The sequence below is a fragment of the Plectropomus leopardus genome, chromosome 11 (assembly GCF_008729295.1).
Source record: "Plectropomus leopardus isolate mb chromosome 11, YSFRI_Pleo_2.0, whole genome shotgun sequence".
In the NCBI taxonomy this organism is placed as follows: Eukaryota; Metazoa; Chordata; class Actinopteri; order Perciformes; family Serranidae; genus Plectropomus; species Plectropomus leopardus.
The window spans coordinates 33374279-33395359 of NC_056473.1; the positions used below are offsets into that span (position 1 = coordinate 33374279).

The 21081-nt window shown below is 40.0% G+C and overlaps 2 protein-coding genes across 2 annotated transcripts in view; both read left to right on the forward strand.

The window, feature by feature from the left end:
• The first annotated feature begins 1919 nt into the window (after window positions 1-1919).
• On the forward strand, window positions 1920-18963 carry LOC121950214 (aryl hydrocarbon receptor nuclear translocator-like protein 1). Its single transcript, XM_042496140.1, has 9 exons — window positions 1920-2020; window positions 11165-11350; window positions 13123-13186; window positions 14347-14494; window positions 14757-14777; window positions 15003-15035; window positions 17228-17257; window positions 17864-18021; window positions 18806-18963. Exons 3-9 carry the CDS (start codon window positions 13141-13143, stop codon window positions 18961-18963), a joined length of 594 nt encoding a protein of 197 aa, XP_042352074.1. The 5' UTR covers window positions 1920-2020; window positions 11165-11350; window positions 13123-13140.
• Window positions 18964-19876: 913 nt separating this feature from the next.
• Window positions 19877-21081, forward strand: part of LOC121950215 (BTB/POZ domain-containing protein 10-like) — a 20507-nt gene continuing 19302 nt past the window's right edge. Inside the window, exon 1 of the mRNA XM_042496141.1 lies at window positions 19877-19949. Coding sequence (XP_042352075.1) covers window positions 19877-19949 — 73 coding nt within the window. The remainder of the gene's footprint in view (window positions 19950-21081) is intronic.

Here is a 21081-nt window from a genome sequence, read left to right on the forward strand (position 1 = left end):
GATCTCCGAAACAGCGGCTGGCAGCGCGGATCTTGGTCGGGTGGGGAGTGCGGTAATCTGGAGCTCGAGTCCGTTGCGCGCGTGTTCGTGTGTGCGCGCGCGTGTGCGTGCGTGCCCTATTTGACCACACTTAGCCATCCAACCACTTGCGCATTTGGTGACGTCACTGTAACGGATTGCGTCATCCCACCACGTGCATTTCTGTAGCGGCATCCCGACGCCTCATATTTTGACAGCGGAGGGCTACCTAAAACGTCACAAATTGACGAGGAAGGTCATTGACCAAACCACAGTATGAGAGAGTGAGAATCACAGACTGCAGACCGCCTATGATCCGCGTGATCACGTACCTGTTCTCCACCTGTGGTTCACGCTGCTCAGTGGACCGCCGCCGGTATGCACTGTCAGTTTGAGCAGCCGCAGTTACTCTTCCAAGTGTGCCAAGTTTTACGGCGTTGTCCTGGTGACTTCCGCGTTTCGTAATCCTCTCAGAAAGATGTTTTTAAATGAGCCAGAAGCCATCTCAAACCAAATAGCAGATATGGGAAAACAGACGAGCGCCTTCCCGTCGATGCTAACCGTTAGCCACTTTTCTTCGAAAACCACTCCGCGTTTAATCCGCGATTTGTTTTACCAGCAGTTTGAGTACGGACAGCATCCCTTGGTTGGCGGGCACCCAGGCGCTTTAACCCCAATTACTCCAGTAAATTAAGGGTTTCAAACCTCCAATAAGAAATCTACTTCACTCATTTTCATAAGTTGATCTGGCTTCATGCGAGGAGCTAAAGTTCACAGCTAACGTCAGCAGCGCGAGACTTCAAAGACAGACAGCCGGCCAATCATCATGTTCCCTCTGAAATATCAGCCAATCAACTCTGACATCTCAGATGACGTAAACACCCCGAGCATGCGTATTATTTACCCCATGGCTCCACTATAAATCCCCCACGGCCGCCGTAACTCTACTGCGGACGCAAACCAGTAAACATGGACGAGAATTGTATTTTGAGTGTTTTAAACATACTATGCGAGGCAAAGCAGCTTTATTTGTACAGCACATTTCATACAAAAGGGCAATCCAAAGTGCTTTACGGAGCAATAAAATATAAAACATAATAAAAGATTTACAATAAAAGAGATGAGATATACAAAGAAAATCAACTACTGAATGATTTAAAATCACTATTAAAATGGCAAAAGTGGCAATGGCAAAAAAAAAAGATCATTTAAAATTATTTAAAATCAAGTTAAAACTATGCTTGTAGTGAGGTGGAGTTGGCGGTGTAAAAAAGTAATGTTTTTAGCTTTGACTTAAAAATGGAGTTGGGGCTTGTGTAACATGATTTTCAAATTGGAATGATGATGTAATATAACTAATGAATTGTGGCAAGTAATAATATTTGAGCATTGATGATGCCTTCTCCTTAATGACCAGTCGCCACTGTGTATTGGGGCTGTTGTAACTGGCCCGGGGCTTTCTGGCATTTTGCAAAAGTGGCCCCCCAAAGAAAAACTAAAAAGGCCGAGTATTCTTGCCATATTGTCTACATTCAACAGATGTAAGTTTGGGATCAAAATAATTCAATTAACAAATCAATTAAAGTGTCAAAATACAGTATGAGGAAATTGAGGGCCGGAGCTCCTCCGCCCACCACGTCTCCTAATGCAGTGCTCTTCACACACACACACACACGCGCGCGCACACACACACACACACACACACACACACACACACACACACATAACAGCCTCTGCATTCCGTTCGACACCGGCTCTGATTGGTCGACTCGCACGTCAATCATAGTTTCCCAGCCTGAACTCGCGTCTGATTGGCTGTAGCGGCACCTCCGGCGGTAACGCGAACGCCATTGGCTGAGAAACTAGGTTAGTGGTCCGACAGGCATGACGGTGAAGAGAAACTGGGTCACCGATCGAGAATCGTTTATGTCACAGTTGTGTGAGTTGCTTTTACATATTACGAGCTACTTTCAATGGATAGACCGACCCCACTGGGCCTACTGTAAGTACACACTGAAAACAAGCTTTCTGCGCATCGATATTGCTCGTCGGTGGCGTTGCTTTGTTTTAATCCGCGATGGATATCGTCGATGTTTTCACATCGCCGTGGTCTTGTCAGTTTTCTAGAGCAGGAGGAGGGACGTTAGCTCGCTGGCCAGGTCTTGACAGTTAGCGTGCCTTAGCTAGCAGCTGTATGCTAATATTAATCTAAATTGTGTTATGAATAAAAGGTGAGGAAACCGCCCACGGTGTGTCACGCTAACTGCTGTCCGCTATCACCGGGGGTCAGAGGAGGCTCGTGCATAGGTAGGTGCCGGTCCGTGGGCTCGTGAAATGTTGACTAAACGTGACCTAAAGTGAACAATGCTATCTAATGCTAGCTATGTAAACAGGCCTTGGTGGGTATCTGGCACAGCGTTTCTTCGACAGCATCCGTCCCGCTGCGATTTTATTCATGTCTCCGTCGCATTTCGCTGTGAAAGACACAGTAACGCGTGGTTGCGGAGACCCGGGTTGTGTCGAAACAGCAGCAGGGACAGCTTTGGTTATGAAATATCGTGACACAGTGTTGGCACTGGCAGTGGAAATGTGGCGACCGCTCGGTTTCTGCAGTCTCCGCAGCGGTTGCCAAAAGATGATCATGATAGTGGTGCTTTGGTTGCTTTTGTGCACGAGAGACAATCTGGGACAATTTGTTGTATGATTTTGCAGCGGGGGGATCCCAAAGTTGGGTTTAAGGAAAAGCATGAAGAGGTGTGTTGAAGATGGTTTCCCCGTCGATATGCGTTTTCTCCAACCTAAATCTGATCTAAACCCTCTTAGAGATTGTACGTTATTTATTTATTTATTTATTATATTTTATTTTATTTTGTTTTATTGTGAACCTGCTCAAAGCCAAATGTGTCATCAAATCAATCATCCTCCCTCCACCATAAATAACCCTGTAAGGGACATTGCTTCTATTTATCAGAGGAAAGGGTGGCTGGGGTTTGACATGTATTTATTTTTTATTTTTATTTTATTTTATCTTATCTTGTTGGGCGTTTTGTATTTATTCTTGACCCCTCCTGAAGCTAAATGTTGTTGTTGTTGTTGTTTTTTAATCAATCACCCTCCCTCTGCTGTAAGTAACCCTCTAAGGGACAGCATTTTATTTATCAGAGGAGGGAGGTGGCTGGGGCGTGACTTGTATTTATTTCATTATATTACTATTTTAAATTGTTATATGTAAAAGTGCCAGTGTAGCATCCCCTGAACCCCTGACAGATGTCCTAGCTAAGCCCCAATGTCCAAAAACTCCAGAAACCTCCTAAAATCCCAGAAAAGTAAAAGAAAAAACACCGGAAGTGACCTGGAAAAAAATGCTAAAACAGAATAGAAATCCTAAATATAAACAATAATTATGAATATAAATATTTTGTTTGTAATGTAATATAAAAATGTAATTATAATAATTCTAAATATACTTTCTTGATATTTTCCCTAGCTTTTGGATGGCATTTTGATGCTCTCTTTTTAAAAAGCTACATTTCAGGTCATTCTTTTGCCACCTTTTGCTGATTTCTTTCAATTTGTGGAACCTTTCTTACCAAGTCACTTAATGCCTTTTTTCCATGTTTTTTAAAGAAATTCCACCAATTTGCTCCTAAATACTTGTGAAAGGCAAATAAAAAACAACATAAGAAAAGTGATGTTGCTCCACTTTTCAAAAGGTTTACAGTCCACAGTGGCTATTATGTAAACAAAAAAACATTTTAGTCATCCTTTTTGGATTGTTAAATGTGCAGCTTGTTTTGTTATTACTGCAAAAATCGTTTTAAGTCTGGCTTAACAGCAGTATCAGTAGTTCATGTGTTAAACGTTTCATGTCAGGAAAGACATCCGGTTTGAACTTCAGACTTGAACTGACAAGTGTTATTATTGCTTATAAGCAGGTAGCAACCTACATCAGTGCTTATCAGTATTGATTGATGTTGCAACAAAAACATTTTGATAACAGTTTGTTGTGATGAGACAGCAGGGCCGCGGTTTACCAGCCTGTTGTTCAGGAAGAGGAAACGACAAGATACTAAATTCTGCAAAGATAAATATAAAACAGATGTTAACAATGTTTTCCTTTGGGGACAAAATTTCCAGTTTAAACAATGTTCCTGACAAGGACTTACATTTCTTTATATATTTTATGTTTTATTTATTGACATTAGTTAGAATATATTTGTGTTGAATTTACCTTTAGATTTGTGAAATATTCTGTTGTTTGGCAAATGTTGTTCTGACTATAAATTATAGTCTAAACTACAACTAACTGTATTTCCTCAACTTTCCATCTGGAGCAATAATCAGCCTAAATAAACCTGGTATTAACATCAAACTAACTTAAATAAAGTTAGGTTTGAACTGATTTTTATTTTTTGAGCTATTCATTTTCCTTCCTTCATATTTCCATTACCTTTTAGTATTTTTTAATTGGTATTTAATAGCGCTGAAGAAAATGAAAATGCTATTTGTAGCAAGATACTTTAGAGTGGAATATTTTTGAATTTTCAGAATTATTGAAAGACTTTCTCCATGATCATAAAACACAAAAAACAAGACTGGGTCAAAACCTCACAGCTTGAGTTTAAATTCCAGGAATGCCTCGTGTTTGACACTCTATGCCCCCAATGGAGCAGCATGTCTTTTACTAAGTGTAAATATCTTATGGTATAATAATATTCGCGCCACACTGGCAGTCTAGCGGATTATTTTGACTGAGAAAACAGTTAAACAGTGGAGCTTTTGCACAGCTTCATGCCTTTTTACTCTGTTTCTGTGCTGTGTTTAGACTAAGATAAGAAAACAGTTTCTTTGATGCTGAAAACCTGTGAAGGCCTCCTGTTTCCCTCACAGAAAATTGATCGGAAATCAACAAGGGAATTGTTAAAAATCAGACCGATAAACAGCACGAGTAATGGCATTGGTATCAATATAATCTTTTCAATTCCCACCCCTGATATTTGACTCACAATTCATGAAATTCTTTCCAACAGCCTGAGTGTTTTTGTGTGTGTCGTTATAAGCTCACTCTGCACTTTAGAACATACTGTTTGCTCTCAGCTGTGAACTTTGTGAGACTGAAAACCATCATTAAAATGGTGCATTATTGGCCTCATAAAAGGTTTTTGGTTATGGCATATATTTTCCTTTCTCAAGGCCTTGCACATTCGTACTCGTACATTCAGACAGGTGGCTCCAGGTTACCTCTGACTTTAACAGCCTGCACAGCACAAACTGCTGTTATCCACTGTTCACCTACTGTAATCTTATCTTACAGCTAAAAGGAGAGTTCACCCAAAATGGAAAATCCAGTCATTATCTACTCAGCCTCATGCTGATGGAAGTCAGGTGCAGTTCTATAGTCCACAAAACACTGCTGGAGTTTCACAGGGAAAAGGCATTGCATTCATTTCCCAAACAATGGAAGCAAATGGTGACCAGGACTCAAATGTTGAAAAAATACTTAAAATCACAACATGTCTCCAAACTGCTCATCAGAAGTAATCCAAGTGTCCTGAAGCCCTGATATGCCAAGTTGTTTTGAAAAATGTCACTGGCGTCATGTTTTTAGCCTGTAGCTCCTAGTGTGGGAGCCGCATTTACGTATATGCACTTGAGGGAGACCAATGAGAACTCGCAGTATCTGCACGCCAGTGTTTTATGCTACCTGGAAGCCCCCCCCACACACACACACAGTAGTTTTAAATCCGACAAAGGGACTTGTTGCTTGCTGTAAACTCCATAAGTCTCTCTCTGTGTGGGGGAGGCTTGGAGCATGTGAATACTGGTGTGCAGATACAGCGAGCTGCCGTTGGTCTTGTGTGAGCGCACATATGTGGACACGGCTCCCACACTAGCAGCTACAGGTGACATGGCTAACAACATGATGCCACTGACGTTTTCCAAACAAAATGGCACGTCAGGGCTTCAGGACACTTGCATTACTTCAGACGAGCAATATGGAGGCATTTTGTGGTTTTATTATGTATTTTTTCAATGTTTGAATCCTCAACATTTGTTTCAACTGTTCGGGAGATGAGTGACACTCTTTTCCACGTTAAACTCCGGTAGTGTTTTGTGCACTATAAAACTTCACCCAACTTTCCATCGGCATGAGGGTGAGTAGATAATGACTGAATTTTCATTTTTAGGGGAACTATCCCTTAAACCGAGCATATTGAAGTTAAAAATAGAGGACATTTTTGGAATCAGATAATTAAACTTTGTAGCTGATGTTGCTCCAATACTGTTTCTCCTAATTGATCTGTCTGTTGTCTGATGATAAAAAAGGTTTGGCATTAAGGGAACTCGGATACCAGTTAAATCAGAGTTTTGGTAGGTGTAGTTTCTGTGGTTGCCATGGTCACACAATGAACTATCATAAGCGGCTTTCCAGAGATCACGCTATAGGGCCACAATAAAGTCCCTTTTTTACCGCCCCTGCATTTTTACACAGAATTGAGCGACAGTGGCATCATTCTGCTCCAGTGTTTGTGATTTTACACTGCATCGCAGCATCCCGCGATCACAAGAGGCATGATGGGCGTTACATGTTACACAACAGTGTCGGCCTTAGTGTGACATATATTGTATACATCGGCAGCGCTTTATAAGCAGTAACAAAGGTATAACATGTCAATCACAATCATTTACCTTCTCTGTTATATGGCTGCTGATCTCGTCCTCCTCCCAGAGGGTAACGAGCTCCTGAATCTCATTGTTTTCCCAGTTTAAGGACATTTACGGTCAGTGCTCTTCTTTTAATTTGCTGCTTATTGGTAACAGCTGCTTTTAAAATCTCCCGTGGTGGGTTGCACACATAACATGTTTTGCAAAGACCTCATATAGGTGCTATTTTACCTCCTGTCCCTCCTCTACAGTACTGTTAGGTGGCATAATGGCGTGACATTCTCGCCTTGAACAGGCAGTGCAAATGCGACTTGTGATGGAATGATGGGGATAGGGGACAGGAGAGGGATTAAGGGGGATCGGCTTCATGGAGATGGATGCTTCAGATAGAGTCGTGGTGAGGATGGAGTGTGTATGAACCGAGAGGTGGTGGTCATTTCCGGATGAGTTCTGCACTGCGTAATCCCCCAGGGGCTCATAGCCAGGACCACCTTGTTGTGAGGTGATGGTGCCAGCGGCTGAGACAGTTGCTGCCCTGCTGAGAAAGATGGTTTGGTGGGAAGGGTTTTGAGAACCAAGAAGAACAGGGAGAGGAGCGGTTAGACACACCCATACAGATCACAGCAGGTGATTGAATTGATGAGGCACAGGTGGTTGAATTAACGAGGTGCAGGTGATTTGAATTAGTGGGAGAGAAAAGTGTGGTCTTTGGTTTGACAGTTTGAGTTATCACACTCCTTCATTCCCAATAATCTGATAAGGTTTGCTATCAACACTCAATATGTTTACGTGCACAGTTGAGTCGAGCTACAGTTATAGCACGATCAGGTCATTTAACTGGACTGCTGTCCTTGCCCCAGTATACAAGCACCAGGGGAGAATCAATTTATTGACTGAAGTCTGTCTGTATCCACCACAGTAGGTGGAGATATGCTTCCCTTCAGCTAGATGCAATAGATCTATGCTATTTACACAGTCCACATTGTAGACTGAATCATTGTCACAACTGTCAATTTGCAATAACTTCTGGGTAGAAAACCATTGCGTCGGGTACATACAATCAAACAGTGCTGAGCAAACTGCCTTCATTGATTTAAAATAAATATAAAAAACAACCATTTAAAGTTGTATGCCCTAAGCCAAAATCTAAAAGAAGTCCCTCCTCAGTGCTTAAATTAAAAAAAAAAAGCCTGGCCTTTTTGCAGCACCCCTTCCCATCTCAGAAATAACGCACAGTCCCTATCCCTAACCACCGAGGGAGGCCAGCACAGTGACTGGGAGCATGCACAGAACACCTGGCCCAGTTGAAGTACGACTGAAGTGTTCACACGACGCACGAAACGATTCAATTTCGTACAATTTCAGTCGGACTAACACGTTTACATATATTTTAAAAGTCCAGTTTTAGTCCGACTAGCACAATAATTCGACTTTTTCTAACATCATGTAAACATACTGACAGATTAATAAAATCTCCCACTTCAAATTTCTTTCCATCACTGGAGTTTAAGTGCTTTTGATTTTGGCGACTGTGCGGCTGCCTGGACGTCTCTGCGGTTCATGAACAGGCTTGCTGGCTGCTTGCAGACTGTCTGAGTGGGTGTAAAGTGTAGAACAGGGAAACAAAGCTGAATGGCTTGCTGACTCACTGACGAAGTAGAAGTAGGTGGTGGATGGAAATTGAGGCTGGCTGGTTTTGAGACCATAGAGACCGGCTGACCCAGTTTCCACTCCAGCACCAGTTCCTTTCAGTGTTCAATCATGACATAGTGGTTTTCCCCCTCTAGCCCAGAGCTTTGTCCCCGCCTGGCTCACCAAGCCCGTCCTGACCTAGAACTCCGCTGCCTGCCACTTTGACGGGGCTTCTTGAGCTTTGCATTTTGTTTGTACTGTACATTAAACATTTACATGGCCCTCCAAGAGTTTTTTTCCCGAAACTTAGTAGGAATGAGTAACGGTTTGAGACTGGCTTTAAATTTCTACATGAAGCTTGTTCAGTGTGACATTCTTAAGAATGCAAGATTGTTTACGTGTATTTAAGATTTTATTGATTAGGCTGCTTCTTGTTTGTCTGACTGGCAAATTGGTGCATGCAACTGATGACTATTGTTGTACATCGTATACTACTACTTAATCTTGGGCAGTATGTAATATGTCGTACCTTCCTGAAATTTCACCGGCAACGTTAATACAGCTCCGGACAGCGAGTGCGCTACTTAATTCCAACTTTTCAGGCTGATATATGCACAGTAGCAACTAGAGCTGTATCTGACTCAGAATTATGCCAGTCGATCAGATTTGGCGGTTCAATACGAATATTGGACGATTCGTTTTGATTTTCATACAAAGTTTTAAAGTGCCAGAGACTGTATCATTTTAAGTTGGTGTGAGCTGTAAATTCACCTCTTTTAAGTAGAAGGTCTCTCCTCTCTTCTCCTCTGTGCTGCTGCCTGCATGTCTGCAGCACCTCATTGTACCAAAGAGTAATGTGAAAGTCAAGAGCACTCACTCAGCAGCAAAATCTTGGCACCAAAACGTCCACAGAAGTGCACTGCACAGAAAAAGACGGCTGTTTGACTTGAAGGTGTCTCAGTGGACTGAGGGTCTCAGACCGATGATTTAAATCTCTGGCTTTCAGGGAGCAGCCCTAAAGGAAATAGTAAAAAATACTTCAAATTAGGGTTGATGTGTTGTAAATGTTCATGTTGTCAATGAAAAAAAATATGGATTTGTGATATCGACAGAAATAAGGATGTTGTCAGATTATGATATTTCACTTTAAAGCCAAAATTGGCCATTAGGGATTATGTGCCGATATTATCATGCATTCCTAATGTACAAAGTTTTTTCGCATTATAGAATAAAAATGAAGACAAAAATGAATACAAATTCACACCATATTTCTAGCTAAGTTGAGTGCCTCCTTCCTAGCCTCAAACAAAACTCGTCCTGCCCCATTCATCCTAGCAACAGAGAACTCCACAGATACAATCTATATTTATATTCAGTAACTCCACTGCTGAATAGAAAGAGTGTGTGGTGGTTGCCACCAAACTGCCAGCATCTTTTTAGCTACAGTGCATGCTGATAGCCATGGCTGCCTTTCAGTGTGGTTTAAGCTCTGCCCTGAATCATCATTTAGTAGCAAACATGCTAGAGAGCAGTCCATTTTTATGCCCAAAATCAAATCGGGGACATTGCCTGTAAATGAGAATTAGAAGTTGCTAAGAGTTTTAAAAACTGCATATGTGTTAAGTGAAAATGCTTGAGAGCCATAGCATGGACATGTTATGGACAATTGTCAGAAGCAGCTGAGCTGTCAGCAGTGCAGCACCTGAGGAGCCAGCAATCTTCAAAAATGTAGAAGATGTTTTTGTTTAATCTTGGATTTTCCAGCTCAGCTTTGACATTAAGTCTAAAATACACTGTGTAAACAAAAGTGTTACATTTATACTGTGTAGTGCAAAAAATGCGCCATTGAAACCCATTCAAAGTGCGACCTTTAATCCCATAGCCATCAAAGCATAAAAACATGCTTTGTATTATTTCTGAGTGTTATTCTGGGCTTTTGCCTTTGAATTTGTAATTTTTACTATTTTATATTCCACCTGATGGGATCATTATAATATATTTGGCATATGCAGAAAGCACATGCTATTTCCACTAATTACACTGTCACAATCAATGTTGCTGCAAATTACTGACATATACCAGTCTATGATGATGATGATGATGATGATAACAACAACAACAATAACAAATCTACTTAGCATGTAGTATATTGAAGATAATACATTTTTTGTATTTTTTCCCCTCTAAAAACATAGTGGCATCATGACAAAACCTGGCATTTAAAGGATTAAAATTTTGAAAATAAATATTTGATATTTATATAGGACTGTTGTTGTTCAAAAAATTATCTCAATGAAAGTAGAAAAAAATATTAATATACAATAAATTTTAAAGCTTGATTTTGAAATTTTGTGTGCATAGGGAGTGTGTGTAATGTGTATAATATTAAAGCAGGCCCTTGATTCACATTAGGTTATACATTTATTTAAAATTCCACACGTTTCCAAGATAAGGGCTTCTTTTACCATTCTAGTATTTATGAATGGCAGGGCGGTTAGTACTAATGAGGATTTCATCAATATGCTTTTATGGTGTTTACATTGAAGAGCAGCTGCCGTGCAAATTCAGGTTTGCAAGATAAAACAGAGAAAAGAGAAAATCTTTTAGCTTTCATCTGCCCTTTTAATGAGCATCAGGAAAAGATCCAGTTCGCCCAGATTCAGTTCTGACATTTTTCAGGTCTGTAGTCGTGAACAGAAGCTCTCTGTTTGAGTTCCATATTCTTCTTTTAATCAAGTTTCGTGATGCGTATGTGTGCTTGTTCATAATTTCTGATTTTGTTTTGGTTTGTGGATTTGTGAAAGATCAGATTTGCACTCGGCTAACTCCTGTTTCCGTCTCTCTCCAGGTGTAGACGCTTTGCACCTGCTGCTTAGGGATCAGATCATATCGGGGCAGACTGACCACATCAAACCGGATGAAACTAGGTCAGGCTGAATCAAACCAGACTGAGACCACATCAGAACAAAGCAGACCAGACTGATCCAGACGATCCCCGGCCCGTCCAGGAGGCCCGTTACAGTTTCCTATCCAGGTAACTGAAGCAGCTCTTTTCCCACTCATATTTCAGAGGTGTATTTGAAGTAAAAAAAAAGGCTGCCCTCTCATCTTATGCATCAGTCTGACTCATGTGGGAACTGCCAGGGAGCTGAATGCATAAACCAGAGATTTATATGACGACAGTTAGCCTTACCTGAAGGCTAATAATGCCCTCTGGCACTAATGCATTCTCATCTGTTGCTGTTATTATATTAAAAGCTTGGCTAATGTAGATGTTTTTACCTGCTGGTAATCCACACTTCTTTCCTTTTCTTTGTGAATTTTCTGTAAAAAGTAGTGCAAAAACTAAGCCAGTCCTCCGCCATCTTTGTTTACACTACAAAGTCACATTTGATCACAAGAGATTGAGAGATTTCCACTTTTGAGAGCCAGGACTTAAGTTGTTTGTGGAAGAAATCTGTTAGTGTTTTGGTGTGCTGTTTTGGCAAATTGTTATTCTCCTCACACAATCAAAACAAAACTGTTAAATCTGTCATTGCATGCAGTTATGTGTGGAGTGTTAAGTTTGAAAAATCCTTTAGAGAGGGCCAGTCTAAAGTTTACAGTGTCTTAAGTAGTTGTTATCTCTTAACCCTCTAAAATATGTACAAATTGACTTGATTTCTTAGAAAAAACACAGGAGTGAAACAAGCAGTTTAACAAGAAATGGCCCAAAAATGAGCCAGAAATTATAAAAGTTAAAAAATATTTCCAGAAAATAAGCAAAGACCAAGAAAGTGCTGTAAAGAATTTTTTTATCTTTGTTTTTGTTGCATAATTTTAAATAAAATTAGAATAATTCTAAATATAGTTTTTTGGAAAATTTTCTCAAAAAAAAAAAATAGAATTAAGAATTAACAATCCATACCAGCAAATTTTCGGTTGTTTTTTTTTTTGTTTGTTTGTTTATTTTTTTGTAAATTGCGGAGAATTTGTTTGTTGGTCATTAACTTTTTCCCATATTTTAAAAAGAAATCAAACAAATTTTATCAGGTTTCTGAAGTTTAAATGCTTGCACAAGAAATCTGAACACAGCAAAAGAAAACTGTTGTCAATCCAAGAGTTAAAGGGTTAAAGGCATTCTGTGTTTGACTTGTTGTTTATTGTTTGTGAACAGTCCCGCCAGCGAAAGTGAAAGCAAAAGCCAAACCCAGATTTACTTTTATATTTGAATGAGCTTTGTGTGCTTGGCATTTTGCCTCGCTATATTGCATTTTTTTGTTGCTGTGTCCGGTTATGACGCCGTACGATAAGAAGAAAATCATGTAGACGTCAGAGTCTCTGCACATACATACACCTCCACACACTTATAGAAGCTCATAAGTGATGATTGAGAATAATTACTTTTGTATGAGTCTGTTGCCTCTAAGAAAACCTGTGTAGTATAGCTTTAAAGTAAAGTGATTTGTTTAAAACTTGGTCACATTTGGTTGGGAAATCACCACAAGTTAATTTAAATACTTTTCTGGGTTGAAATGAAGGAATAGGAACACACCTCGCACGTCTTGTAACTGATATGACATGACCTACATCTCCTTGGAAAATAATAACTGTGACACATACATACAGTTACCAAGACAATAGTGACTTCCCGTCCATTCTGCCTCTACATTTGACCCAGATGCCACAATGTTTACCGCCGTGTCCTGGCAACTCTAAACTGTGTGTGCGTGCTTTGTTTTTTTAAAGTTGTTGCGCAGTGTAAGAGCGACTCCTCTGCTGCAGGGACTGACATTTAATTGCAAACATGCTGTTGTGTGTTCACAGTTGAGGGCTCGAGAGTGGATGGAAGGAGATGATTTTAACACAGAGGCTGTGATGAACATCTGTGGTGAGTGTGACTTCATCATCTCCTGCCTGTAAACAGGAACACTCCCTGCGACAACAGCAGATGTTTTGACTCCTCTTAAGGAACATATGTGTCTGAAACCCGCCTGACTGTCGATGTTTCCACCGGGACCGATTTGTTCTCGACCTTTTCACTTTTATAGAGATTTCTTGTCAGCAAGTCATGCAGTCAAGGAAGATAAAATGACTAATCCTTCAAGTGCTTTGGTTATTAGTTGGCAAGTTTACTACATATTTGAACATGCACAGCGTACAAGAGTGACTGTCCTCTCTGTGCTATTTACAGGGTTCATAGGGTCGTGAATAAACTGGGATAAGTCATGGAATCTGTAAATATCAATTTCCAGGCTTGGAGAAGTTTTCAAAAGCTTAAAGTCATGGAATTTTGTTTCACAAATTTGTATAGCCACATATGACATCTTAAAGGATTGTCAGAAATTTAAAAATACAATGATAATTCCTGTTTTTAAAGTGTCTGGTTGTGAGATATGGTGGAATTTTTGGGGATTTTTAAAAAAAAAAAATTTTGAGGAAAACTTGCCTTCCACACCTGTGGCTCAAATCACTAAAATGTTAAAAAAAAAAAAGTCCAAAAAAAAGGACAAACCTTTTAAAGAAAAAAAATGTTCTCATAAAGTTTTTTGGGCTTTTTTAAAAAAAAATATATATATATATAAGAAAGACAAAATTGCCTTTTTAAAATTAAAAATCAGCAACATTTTTTTAGGAAAAATAAATTGCAAATCAGCAGTAAAATAAATAAATAAATAAAATACAGCCATATTAAGTTTTATGATCCTCCCCTAAGCCAAAATAAAACAAGTGCTAAAAAAAATTGACATGCTTCCCCCTTTATTCACCACCTCCTCTCCTCTCATAAATAGCAAACAGTCCTGACGTTATATTTAAATATTCAGTTCTAATCCTGTTCTGAATTAATTATTTTCAAAAAGAATAACATTTATTTTTAAAAGAAGCTCATGTTTAGTAATGAAAAAGAACTGATAAAGATTAGCGATGAATGGTCTTCAAAATTTGACTCATAGTCATGGAAATTTCATGGGAATTTATTGGTAAAAATGTGTATAAACTCTGAATTTACATTTTCCTCTGTTGACACGCATGTTTGTCTTTGCTCTGCAGATGACCTGATGGCAGACCAAAGGATGGACATCTCGTCGACAATGACTGACTTCATGTCCCCCAGCTCCACCGACCTCATCTCCAGCTCCATCAGCACGCCTGGCATGGACTACACCCGCAAGAGGAAGGGCAGCACTACTGACTACCAGTAAGGACAGCAGGAAGGAGAGAAAGACAGAAAACAATAAGTAAATGAGGATAAAACAGACAAAGGAGGGGAAAAAAGGCAAGGTCAGGCATAATGAATGATAATGAATGCATAATGAAAAGTACCTCAGGAAGGAAAGTAGGAGGGAGGGATCATATGTGCTGTGAAACACTCTCAGCCAGTTTCACAAATTCTTAAAAATTAAATTTTCTCACTACCTGGATGACAGAAAATTAATTAATAACTTTGTGTTTCTTTGCAGAATCGATGGCTTCTCATTTGAGTAAGTTCTAACACGACTCCATGTTAATAGACGTAGCACCAAGTTTAATTTATCAAGATCTGAAATATCAATGACCCACAATTGATTTTGCTGCATGAAATATTGAGTAGACTGAAAAACAAACCTAATGAACCCAGTGAACCTGTTCTGCCTGCAACATTTCTGAAGTGCTATGGTTATTTAGAAGTTAATGTTGAAACTAATACTCCTGTTTTTCCTCCTCAGTGAGATGGACCCAGACAAAGATAAACTGGGAAGGTAAGAGGCCTTTGTTACTATGGTGATAAAGCAGGTCCTTTAAGCTTCAGTATTGTTGGGTTTGCTGTAGTTTTAAATCACTCCGCCTGAGTCAAATTTTCCAGTTTCCCCTTTAAATCAGTTAAACCATACTAAAGGGTTGGTTTCACCCAAATCAGAAGCAGATTTTCTCACTAAATATACCCTGAAAGTTTTGGAAAAACCTTTATAATAACACATGACGTGTTCAAGGACCTTCCAAGGAAATAGGAAAATTGGACAAGAATCTCTGTTTTAACAGTTTCTCCTTGTGAAAAAGTGTAATTTTTGGTGATTTTTAAAGAAGCAAAAGCATGAAAAATTGTGAAACCTCTGCACACCTGTAGGTAGGCAGGTGCATAGGAGAAGATCAAGAGCAAAAACTCCTGCCTCACTTGCATGTTATAGAAGTTCACTCTAGAAAGAAAAACAAGGCAAAAAAAGACCGGAAACATCAACACAACAAGCATATTTTTCCAGCAGGGGACCTCGGTGGTTGTTGCAGTAGTTTCGTAGAGCTCATTGAGCTGCACTTGTGTGTCTAATTTCAAGTTAATCAGACATACGGTGTGACGCATGGCTTTTCCAAAATTGAATTTTCGGGCCTTAATTATAGCAAGCATCATATTTCTTGAGCAGCATCTGGACACAACCTCCAAACATTGTTACAAGTTTCGCGTGCTGTACCATCCACGGGAATTTGCAAAACATTTCTGAATAATACTTTTACTACTACTACTTTAATAACAATGATAATATAATCATAAATGTCAGCCCTTTGGGCTCTAACCCCTAATTAACGTCTGATGACGTTGGTGGCCCGCTGGGTGTGTGGGGTGGAAAACTGTTTAGGGAGTGTAGTAGAGGGTGGGGTGTAAATGATTCCCATTGTTACTCTTTTACATAACTGTTCTTTTAAGAAAGAGCTTGATGCTGTTAGAACCAACAAATGAGGTTTGTTAGAGATCCTGAGGCGAGCTGTGCTTCGTCCCCGCCCTCCATGTCGCCTCCTTGTCTCTTTAAAATACTTCCTGTCCCATAAATGTGTTTCCACCAGCAGGTCGGTTCAGTTCAGTAAACATTTTTTGCATTTCCATTGTGGAACCATTTCTTACCGTTCCCATTTTTTATCACCCCTCTGTTGTGGTACTTGGCACACTAGTTTGGTACTCCAGAATGTAGTCTGTTGATTGGTCAGTAGAGAATCAACACTCTGAGTTGTGGCTTGTTTTAATAAGATGTTCATACATCAGTAAACTATAACTACAAAATGAAATTATGTTTCTCAGTCTTTAGCAGCAGCTGTAGATTGAGGAAAAAATACATTAATTCACTGGGCCGACTGCTGGCAACTTACGTTTACTCATAATTTTAGACAATGTATGAGATGACGACATAAATCCATCAACACACCTTAAATTTTAAAATGTCAAGTTTGAACATTTCCTTAGTTTTTATTGTCTCTCTTGGATGATGGGCATTTTTAATAATGAGTGGATCTATGAGTGTTTAAATAATATAGATTAATTGCGACCAGATTATGTGAACTGCATTTACTCTCATCCTCACTTGGAGAAAAAAAACATGTTGGAGCTTTATTCCTGTGCGCTCCAGCAGCATTAAACCCCTCTTGCCTGACAACGAGTCAGTGCAGAAATCCTTTGAAAAAGACTCTTACTCCAGCCTGCTCTTTTTTGTTCTTAAAATTGTTGCCGTGCAGCCCATCTACGGATGATAAACGGGATAAAGACTTCACTCTAGCCTCGCTCCCACTGCACAAAAATCCTGTTAACACCCACTAAGATCTGGCTTTTAATGCAGTGAGAATGCACACATACACACACACAAGCTGACAGAAAGGCGGATTCCACTGCTGCAGCGGTGTGTTCACTGGCAGTGGGAATGCAGTATTTCGCCTATATATGGGGGGTTTCCTGTGTTTGAAAAACCAGTGTGCACGTGCTAATTTTGGTGGGAAATGTCTCTCTGTATCACTGGTGAACGAGTGCTGCTGGATGGGGCAGCAAGTGTCAAAAACCCTGTGAAAATGTTTAACACATCTAGGGTCTAGGTACATGTTTGTAGGCGGTACTTTTGATTCAAAGGCACAATACCGAAAGCTTTTGATAGAAATGCAGTTAAATTTAAAACTGTTTCTCTGTCTGTCTTTGCAGTGACCAACAGGGCCGGATTAAGAATGCCAGGTAAAAACTCTCCTCTGTTCTCACTTACTTAACTTTACTTCCCCCCTTGCCTTCGACTCTCTCTTACATGAATTAAATGTCCCTCTGTGTGACGTGGAACAGAGAGAGCTTTGTGCACGTTGATAATAAGAAACTTTATACATTGAAGTGTATAGATTGGAGCATTATGTGGAACTAAGGGACTGTAAGAGCATACCTAAAGGCTGGTGACAAGCTCTCTTTCTCTTGCGTGGAGAGAAGTTTCCCTTTTAGCAGCAGCTACTGACGACAGGACAGACCCGCGGACGTGTCCTTACAGTCCCGCAGGATAGACTCAACACTCAGGCTTTTATCTTTTAAGAGCAGCATGTTCTGAGCTCCGTGATTGATATCATGTCAGATAGGACTCTGAGCTGATGGATAATCCACAGCACCAGAATTCAGCCCACTGGAGGATAACTATCTTGCATTCCTGCTGCGTGCACTTTTAGGATTCTTTCAGGTGAAACGCGACCAAAATGATTTTCTTCACTTTGGTTTTCTGCCAGTCAGACAAGAAGATAAAAAAAAGACTGTAATAGGTGTGAGATCACCGCGTGTTCATGTCTGATGCTTCTCCCTCCACAGAGAGGCTCACAGCCAGATCGAAAAGCGCCGCAGGGACAAGATGAACAGCTTCATCGACGAGCTGGCGTCACTGGTGCCCACCTGTAACGCCATGTCCCGCAAACTAGACAAGCTGACGGTCCTGCGCATGGCTGTCCAGCACATGAAGACACTCAGAGGTTAGAATCAACTAGAAAAATACAAAAAACTGCAATAAATGGCTTGTGATTGCTTGAAAATAATACTGCATACATACTACTATATACTGCACACAACTGTCAGAGAGCCATACGGGAAGTTTCTTGATAATAATTACAACTTTAGTGACAGCTTTTTGGCGCAGCTTACTGTGTTTATTAATGGGAAAACACAGGTGCAAGTGACATATCTTTTTATCGTGCAGCATTCTGACGCCTCTTAAAACCTATTTAATTATTTCAAAAACACGGGGAGAAAAGGCAATAACTTGGCAAGAAACGTTACACAGCATTTAAGAAATTTGTAAAAGGTGACTAAGAGAATTACCTGAAAATTATTTTTAAAAAGGGCTGTGAAATATTAGGAAATGATCAAAAACTAAGGAAAAAAAAATTAAAAAAATATATAAAAAATATATAATTCTAATAACTCTAATATATATTTTTAGAAATGTTTTATTAATTTGCTGATTGCCCTTTCCCCACTTTTTTGAGAGGAATTAAACCGTTTTCAGACTTTTAGCAGCTGAGCAAGTAATCAGTGATTTATTGGTTTTCTGATCAACAATTCTGTTGACCTTCTACAAATATACAACAGCAAATACTCTTTAGTAAGACATGTCAGACTTCTGGGTTCACAGCTTACCTGAAGAAAGCTACTTATAACTTTAACTAAAAGAAGACTACAAACTGTGTGAGCTGTTCTGTGTGCAGCTTCAATCTGGATTACTCCAGGTGTGAGTGATGTGTTTACTGTTGTGTGCAGGTGCTGCCAACCCGTACACAGAGGCCAACTACAAACCTTCCTTCCTGTCAGACGATGAACTGAAGCACTTAATATTACGGGTGAGTGCTGCACAAATTCATTCAAACCTTAATGTAAGACTCGGGAAATCAGTTGAGGGAGAACTTCATTTTCAATGATGCCGATCATCAGTAAAGACATTAAAAACAATCATCAAGCAAAAACATAGCAGTTAAAATAGCAATAAAATCATACAAAACAACAAACAATAAAAGAGGTGTAAATTGATAAAAAAAATAAAAAATACAGGATAAAAAATATGCTATAGTGTAGAAGTATAATAAAAACATTTACAGTCAGTTAAAATAAGATCTGAAATAAGACATTTGTACAGCTGTAATGGTGGAAGAGTCCATCCATCCATTTTCTCCCACTTATCCGGGGTCGGGCAGCAGCCTAAGCAGGGAAACCAAGACTTCCCTCTCCCCGGCCACTTGGTCCAGCTCTTCCCGGGGGATCCCGAAGCGTTCCCAGGCCAGCTGAGAGACATCGTCTCTCCAACATTTCCTGGGTCTTCCCTGGGGCCTCCTACCGGTGGGACGTGCCCTGAACACCTCACCAGGGAGGCGTCCAGGATTCATCCTAATTAGATGCCGGAGCCACCTCATCTGGCTCTTCTCAATGCGGAGGAGCAGCGGCTCTACTCCGAGCTCCCCTCAGATGACCGAGCTTCTCACCCTATCTCTAAGGGAGAGCCCAGCCACCCTGCGGAGGGAGCTCATTATGGCTGCTTGTACTCGCGACCTTGTTATTTCGGTCACTACCCAAAGCTCGTGACCATAGGTGAGGGTAGGAACGAAGATCGACCGGTAAATCGAGTGCTTCGCCTTTTGGATCAGCTCCCTCTTCACCACGACAGATCGGTGCAGAGTCCACATTACTGCAGACGCTGCACCGATCCGCCTGTCGATCTCCCGCTCCATCCTTCCCTCACTCGTGAACAAGACCCCGAGGTACTTAAACTCTTCCACTTGGGGCAGGACCTCATCCCCGATCTGGAGGGGGCACTCGACCTGTTTCCGGCTGAGAACCATGGCCTCAGATTTGGAGGTGCTGATTTTCATCCTGGCCGCTTCACATTCGGCAGTGGTGGAAGAGTGTCCAAGTTTAGGTTCCTCTGCAGATAAATCGGTTTTAAGGTGCACTGTAGGAGAAGGACATTTTTCTGAGTTCAGTTCTGATGCCGACCAACAAGCTATTCTGCAACAAAGTATCAAGATCATGTGAGTTTAGAGTTAAAAAAGTTAAAATGATGATGCACATTGTTCAGGATTCACCATGATGTCTATATTGTACTATTACAATAAATTTACTGTCAATGGTGATCATTAATCTCCAGTTCTGTTTACTAGTTATGGTGCTCAAAACATCAAGCTGCTTATATAGAGCTACACCATACTAGCTCTCATTAATCATTCAAATGGGAAAATCAGCGCCAATTCGAGCGGAGAAAGCATCTTATGATCGGGTTTAAGTGTGATTCATCAAACTGCTGATAAATGCAGCTGCTTAAAACAATCGTCACGTAGATTCTGTTTTTCGAGGCCTCGTCACGACAGTTTAGGGCATGGTGACGCGTAATACCGCCAAGAAGAGAAACTTCTCTGAGCTAGAAACAAAAACACTGACGTCCCAGGTCCAATTACAGATCAGAAATCTGAAACACTTTATTGATCCCTGGGAAGAAATTGTGGTTTATTACAGTCTATAGAAAGCAGTAATAAGTACCAGCACAAGTATAAAAATAGAAAATACAAATACAGTAACACTAAACAGTTAGTACACATTAGTCTGTATGATATGATGAGTAAGTAAAGATAAGTAAAAATTCAAATTTAAAGAAAAGCAGTAATAGGCAATTAGCACAAGTATGTGAATATTTAAATTAGAAATATGTATAATTTGCTGAATGTAAAGTTTGCAAAATATAAAACAGTGCCTCATGCTATAAAGCAGCGTTTTATTTGGCAGCCTGAAATGTGTCATCTTACATACTTTATGTGTTCTTTAATTCTTTTTTCATTTGATATTTTTGTATTGCTTCTATATTTTTATCTTATATCTTATTCTAGTTACCATATTTTTTTATTCTTCTTCATTGTTAATTGTTTTGCACCAAACAGCCTACAAATATTAATAATATTTTCCAATATATTATGTAATATTCATCTTATTGTGGCCGTGCGTCTCTGAGACTCAGCTGCACCACCTGTGTTTTCAGATGTGAAATTCCCTGT

Coding starts and splice junctions, on each gene's coding strand:
- LOC121950214 (XM_042496140.1), top strand. CDS start 13,141: ATGGAAGGAGATGATTTTAACACAGAGGCTGTGATGAACATCTGTG. Junction 13,187..14,346: donor GGCTGTGATGAACATCTGTG/GTGAGTGTGACT, acceptor TTTGCTCTGCAG/ATGACCTGATGGCAGACCAA. Junction 15,036..17,227: donor GACAAAGATAAACTGGGAAG/GTAAGAGGCCTT, acceptor CTGTCTTTGCAG/TGACCAACAGGGCCGGATTA.